A 6,701-nucleotide genomic window follows, 5' to 3' on the forward strand; every position below is an offset into this window, starting at 1 on the left:
GTTACAGTAGAACGAGGAAGAGCAACGTCTTAGGAATAAGACTACATTTTGTATTTCACGTCGTTGAGGAGGGGACATTGTGTAGCTTGTAGAAGAGACAAGAGGAGGTGTGTCTTTGCGCGTATAAAAAAGAAAAAAAGAGCAGGAATGAAATTTGCAAGAAGAATGTGCAGTTGCTTGGGTGAAACATTTCTGTGGTCGCTCGAATTCGATGTTCGTGTTCCGTTGACAGCGAGTCGACACGAATCTGCAGACGGGTACTTTAGTTTCGACGAGACGAAATCGACATGGTTCAAATAAAAATTTTTCACGAGGTACCTAGACGTTAGCGCTGACACTGAAAGAATAAAAAAGAACACTATGTTAACGGTAAGTTTTTTCGTTCGATCATGTATTAGACATATAGGTGCATACAAGCCGAGGGTAAAAGACATGTTGAAATGTTAATTATTATCCTTCGAGTTCGTAAACGTGTGATTATGTATATACATATACACGGTATGTATAGATACAAGCAGTTGCATACATAAATACCATAAGACCATACGCATATACAAATCAATATTATACGTCATAAGAGGTAGCACGCAGAATCGAATAAAAGAAGAGTATGAACCGCTACAAGTGTTTCTCTTATTCTGGAAAATTATCCTAATTGAATGCGCGATTTTTTCGCTGTCCAAATTTATTCCGAAAGAGTTAAAAATTCGGCTGTTTTCGACTTATTTTTCCTTCAACTTTCTTCTAATGAAAGAAAGTAACTTTTCTCTTCTACCTCTTGCAGTTTGCGAGTTTCGAAATAAACTTAAAAAATACTCGAATTTAGATTGAATTTGGGCAAAAAAAATTGCGAAATCCATACCTAAATATACACTACTCATCCCCGGTTTCATAATTTTCTGAAAAATCGAATTGAAAAGATCATCTTTTTACTGTAACACTTTTATTACTTCTTTCAATGAATTTCAACCGACAGTATCGTTAAATTTATGTTGTCTAGCTATTTTAAGATTTCATCTATTTTTGTAGAAATACACAAAGCGAGTAATGAAAAACAGAACACTCAATTCTCTCTGCTAGTGAGGATAAAAATTGCGAGACAGTAATATGAACGAATTTGTTGTTTTACATGAATTTCGAGAGATTTTTTTAAAAAATAGCATTGTATCTTTTTAGCTTCATAGTGATATAGTTGATGTCAAGACGAGTTCTTCAACCTAGTGTAGTATAGCCTTGAGATGATCTTGGACCCAAAACGTTAAATCAGAGGGATCAATGCCTGTATGGTTTCTTCGGGCATTAGATTTCCCCATCAATCGTCAAGGAACTACAGGTACGTACAATCTGCCACTTATATTCAATTTTTTCCAACATTCATTTCAAGGTCGTTCCAAGGTCGTACCAAACTAGGCCGCTAGAATCGTTTTAACATCTGCTACGTCGGTATGAAGTTAAAAATACGTAGCACCATTTGAAACCTTGAAAACAATCATCAACTTTTCGTCTCTAAAATCGTCTTCGACATTTTCTTTTTTATCCTCAACTCCAACGGGGATATTTGTGTAATGTTTCTGGTAATTCACTCTGTGTACAACAAGAATCGTGTATTGAGTACGTCTGTGAATGGCTGAACTCACCTAAAAAATTATACACATTCTTATCACGAAGATAGCCTCAATTGCTTTTGGAATGTTTGAATTTGCCGTAGTAGGCTAGCTAGTCGGAGGGAGGTGGGTTCCTTCGTCGCGACGATACTACTTTTTCTTCTCTGAGGAAGCTTTTGCTGTAGAATTGTCCCGTTCGACTTTGTGAACATAAATGGCATGGGTGAATGGGGCTGACCTAATCCGATTGGAATTTCACTCGATATGCAGACGTAACTATTCTTTTCCTGAAGCAGCTTCATTTGTTGTTTTAGTGTCATCACCTGATAACAAATAATATTATTATTTAACAAATTATTTTAATTATTTAACGAATTATTCGACAAATTTATTTCTTTGAGTATATGTTATTTAAAAAATGGCACATTCTCGTTGTTTTTATCAAATAATATAAAATAGTAATTTCTGGTGCTCCGTAAACATAATGTTAAAATCATTTTACCTCCTTATATAGATTGACAACAGTATTTATCTCGTCTTCTTTCGTGCTTAACTCTTTCTCCAAACTCGATACTTGTTCCTCCAATTTTTTGTCGTTATTCTTCTCCAATTCTGATTGCAATTTTTCATATTTCCTGGAATTTATTACAGGTGAGCTAACATCCAGAAATGTTAGGATTTTAGGATTCAACGGTGCAACTCACGAGTTCATCTCTTCAAATTGATCATGAAGATTGACGAGAACTTCCCGTATTCCTTTTGCATTCTGAGAACAGTTCACTGACTGTGTCTCGCACACATCTATGCTGCATTCATTGTCCTGGAATTTTCTTTTATCAGAATTTGCAATCGTTAATCTTACTTTGATCTTACTTTGCTCATTGTCGACTGCACTTGCTGGTTGTCCTGAACTTCCGTTCGCGTTTTTACATTTTGTTGAGATGAAAATAGTTTCAACACTTTAGCCTCATCTGCGGTCTGAGATATCTTTGTTGTGTTCCATCGATTCAATTGATTCTCTGAACGAGTGTCCTGTAAGCACACCATTTAAATATCAATGTTAATTAATTATTAATTGTTAGACTGCGGATTTTATGCATTTATGGCAAAAATAGATTGATCAAGCACATTAAAAAGACATTAGAAGAATTTAACGATACCCTTCTACTATTTTCGACTTGTTAAAATTATTAGAAGAGGAAATGCATTGTCATTTAATTTCTGTTTCTTACAAATGGCTTGGACCATTTTTATTTTGCATAAAGATCCCCGCGTTAATATACATTTGCCGTTCACACGAACCTTTTTCTTTGCAAAACTGTCGGATTCAATTATATCATCGACAGCTGCTTCATTCGCGTTTGTTAGATTCAAGTTCAAGTTGAAATTTCTCAACGTTTTAGCACCATAACTTAAAGATATGCTTTCGTTTCCAAATACATTAAAGGGCTCGCTCAGAAACGAGTTCGCTTTGTGCACGAGCGTGTTAATCACTTGCGAATTCATCTGCGACAACTTGATCGGGTCATTCATCTGTCCCATGAACGTAGACATCGGTTTCGTCGCTCCAACTTTACGAATTAGAAGCGGAGCGATTGTGTTCACTGTGGGCTGTCTCGTTTTCATTATACTCAAGACCTTTCGAATTAAAGAAATCTATAATAGAGACTGTTTTTCTACATTTCTACGTGGGCCAACGTACTTGCTGTATATTCAAACCTAAATTGTGACTCGGATTTACAGAGGTACCCACTACAAACGGTATGTTTCTAATAGTGAATCTACTGAAGTACGATCGGTTGACTCTTTTCAATTTCGAAGCCAACGTTGGCATTTCGTAGCTACGAGTAGTCAATGGGTTGCAGTACTGTGCCTGCAGAATAGCCTGGTGGCATTGATTCGAATTGCACTTCTCCATCGTGTACACAGGAGCAATCGGACACTCTGTTGCACAATTTTGATTATGGGAGCTCGTAGGTTTCTCCCTGCAATTGAACATATGCAATCTCATAATTGATGGCACACACTTTAAATCATAATTTTTTACAAATGGACCAAACGAGTTAAATTTCTCTGCCAAGCTAGATGGATTAGCTTACTAGACGCTATGTAATGAAGATTTTGGAAAACTTGCGTTTAGTCGAAATTACGGAAAAAAAAATAGTAGAAGTTGGATTGTATATACATGCTAAAAATTTCATCGAAATTGGTCAATGAGACTAACTGTGAATCACGTTTTGCAATCCTCATGAACAACATTATCAGAACTTACTCGGTCTTTTGTCTAGACGGACTATGCTTCACAGGGCTAATTGGCTGATTATCCTCATTATTGTTATAACTATATTTATAATTATTATTCTCGCATTTCGTTTTTGTGCAGACATTTTGCTGTTTACTTGCACCTACAGGTGATTTATTGCTATACGTTGTGTGAGAATTAATCCTCGAGTGTTTACTATTGCTAACAGAAGTGCCACCATTCTTTACCGCTGAGTTATGATAAATTTCAACTACTTTCTTTGAAGCCTGAGCATATTTTGATGTAAGGCGAGCGCTAGTAACACCTGGAGATACAGAAATAATAAGTTCATAGAACGATTAATTCGTACGGTATTTTTAATTCATACTTTTCTGTTTTCGCCTTTTAGCGTCCTTTCTTCCTACGAAATTTGTGTCTCTCGTAGCTACCGTGCTTTTCGAGGTAGAACCACATAGCTTTTTTCTTCTTTTCCTAAATTTCAATGAGGCAATATCATCTAACTTAGACACAGAACCTTTTTTGCTTGGCAATGCAGAAGAAGGTGTTTTCTCTTTCTTTTCATTTTTTCGATATACTTTACTCTTACCACCACTTCCGTGTGTTATGCTACCAGGAATATTTAATTTAATACCATGCTTTGCGGATGGTAGATCTCGGTGTGTATACTCGTCCTGATTGTCCAAATCTAATTCTCTAAAAGGCTTCTTCGAGTAACCAACATTTTGCATTAGTTCTGCAGAATATTCTGACAAGTGTTGCTGGTACGAATCATGCCAATCTTCAGTTTGTTCTTCGTACTGTTAATTAAATAATTACAGTCAACATTCTCCTTCAACATATGTTTTCACTAATACTAGATTCACAGGACGCGTTCTAATATTTTTACTTTACGATTGTTGAAATCATAAAGATGCATCCATGGAGGAATAATTCAACAAATTTATTTCTATGAGCATATATCATTAAAAAAATGGCTAAAAATTTGGGGAGATACATTCTCGTTATTTTTATAAAGTAATGTAAAATAGTTACTTTTTGTGCTCCGTAAACCTAGTGTTCACAAATATTTGCCATTCGAGAATACAATGTTTTTAATTCTGTACAACAAAGGAGTAAAAATATACAAATTCAAAACTCTACTTATAAAGGCAAAAATTTGTGCATATCTATTAGATTTATAAAAGTTGTATACAATACCAATATGTCTTTGCATATTGGAGACAATGGTGTAGAATGAATGCGAGGACTCTGTAGCAACGGGTGACTGGTAAAAGTAAAATTATCCGCTTCAACTCCCGACCTCTCTTTATAACTCTTGTTCTCTATTCTTTCCCTATCCTTGTATTGGAGATTAATTTTGGGGACAATGTTTCCTAATTTTGGACTCTGGCAAGTGTTATAATCCTCTAAATTTCCTGCAATACAAATAGCTTGGAGCCTGTGTTTACAGAATAACAATAGATTGCAGAATAATAATAGATGGCTAGTTCTTTATACCATTGCCATTTGTAGATTCATGGGTGGCATCACATGATTTTTGCAAACAATTATAATTCATTCGTGTAGAAGTCTCAGATTCATCTGTATCAGAAAGTTTAAGTTTAGAATCACGATAGCTTGGGTCATCAAACTCATTCTTCGGTTCAAGAATATCTTGTTGCATGTCACGACATCTCAACTTCATATAGTCCATATGACACTTCAGGGATTCACATTTTATGCTTGTACGATATAACCATTCTTTCATATCTTCAACTGAAAGAATGGAATTATAAAAATATGACCGAATATTATTGCTAACGCAGACAGTTCGAAGTATACGCAGCCGAGGAATTTTATTTCGATAATGGAAAAAGTGCAACCGGACATCGAAAAGTAGAAAAAGAATATAATTACCAGGAAAGCACTTTTTTGACTTATTATCATCCATTTTTTTCAATTAAATTTCATCTCATTTTCGCATTATAGAATAAAACAGATCGATGATATTTCAGGCTGTAAAAAACTGTTAACAGTATAAAAATAAAAGGAGCTTATAAAAATACGCGAATACTGGAATTCATAGGTTACCCTTCTATTGTATACCGATTACATTTTTGCACGTTAACTTTTGTCTCCGAATCGTTTATCTTTTGTTCAAAAGAGAACCGTGTGCGGTGAGCCTTGATTTTCAAAAAATAAAATCTGTGCAACGCACAGATTCCGTTTCATCCATTATTTAAATTGAGAATTGCATTCCAATGGAGATATGCAACCTTGCAAGTCTAAAAAGAGTAGCAAGTAATTACCCTAACAAGAGTGATTTAGCAAAAAACAAGGATGCAGTCATTAATGGTGTTGCAACTCTGAGAGTTGTCGAATTTTTAAGTCTTCTCGGCAACAGTATTCTACATATATACACGTATGAAATTAAAAGAAAAAGGTACAAAAAGTTTTCGAGAAGGTTGCATGCCCCGGTAATATCGCTGAAAATTAAAGCGTAAGTGCATTCTCGACCACGAGCGTAATATTTCAAAACCTTCAATCTCAGCATGATTTAGATCTAATTAAATCTGCTGATTCATAAAAAATTGGAGAACGTTCTCTTAAATTCTTGCTGGAGGGAATGCGCAATGAAAGTTTACGACTCATATTTCAGTCTTTTGTCATGAATATTTATGGGGACTGACAGATTCACGGTTGCACGAGCAGCTTGGTGAATTAGAAACGTTTGTGAGTTGGTAACAAATTTAAAAGCGACCGTAAAATCGGCGATGTTACGGGTGCGGCGACGAATAAACAACGTAAATACGCGGGCAAATTTTTAAATCGGATTGTCGCGACACCGGTCTGCA

General features: G+C 35.4%; 1 protein-coding gene across 2 annotated transcripts; it reads right to left on the reverse strand.

The window, feature by feature from the left end:
• Nucleotides 1–1,343: 1,343 nt before the first annotated feature.
• LOC143365718 (uncharacterized) lies at nt 1,344–6,634 on the reverse strand. 2 transcript variants are annotated; one of them, XM_076806146.1, is made up of 12 exons: nt 5,938–6,634; nt 5,764–5,862; nt 5,365–5,622; nt 5,065–5,282; nt 4,235–4,664; nt 3,877–4,171; nt 3,307–3,589; nt 2,907–3,242; nt 2,478–2,636; nt 2,309–2,424; nt 2,107–2,239; nt 1,344–1,927 (listed from the first exon to the last, which is right to left on the reverse strand). In XM_076806146.1, the coding sequence occupies exons 2-12, from the start codon at nt 5,795–5,797 to the stop codon at nt 1,661–1,663; spliced, it is 2,529 nt and encodes an 842-aa protein (XP_076662261.1). In that variant the 5' UTR covers nt 5,798–5,862; nt 5,938–6,634; the 3' UTR covers nt 1,344–1,660. The 2 variants fall into 2 exon arrangements, with proteins under 2 accessions (XP_076662261.1, XP_076662260.1); XM_076806145.1 differs by having other exon boundaries at nt 5,764–6,634.
• Between the last annotated feature and the right edge of the window lie 67 nt (nt 6,635–6,701).

Source organism: Halictus rubicundus, chromosome 2 (assembly GCF_050948215.1).
Source record: "Halictus rubicundus isolate RS-2024b chromosome 2, iyHalRubi1_principal, whole genome shotgun sequence".
In the NCBI taxonomy this organism is placed as follows: domain Eukaryota; kingdom Metazoa; phylum Arthropoda; class Insecta; order Hymenoptera; family Halictidae; genus Halictus; species Halictus rubicundus.

Bases quoted from the DNA above. Each gene is read 5' to 3' on its own strand.
- LOC143365718 (XM_076806146.1), bottom strand. From the start codon at position 5,797: ATGGATGATAATAAGTCAAAAAAGTGCTTTCCTG. The intron at 3,243-3,306 runs GTACGTTGGCCC...TTAATTCGAAAG, and splicing joins TAGGTTTGAATATACAGCAA to GTCTTGAGTATAATGAAAAC. The intron at 1,928-2,106 runs GTAAAATGATTT...ATTTGTTATCAG, and splicing joins TTGTCAATCTATATAAGGAG to GTGATGACACTAAAACAACA.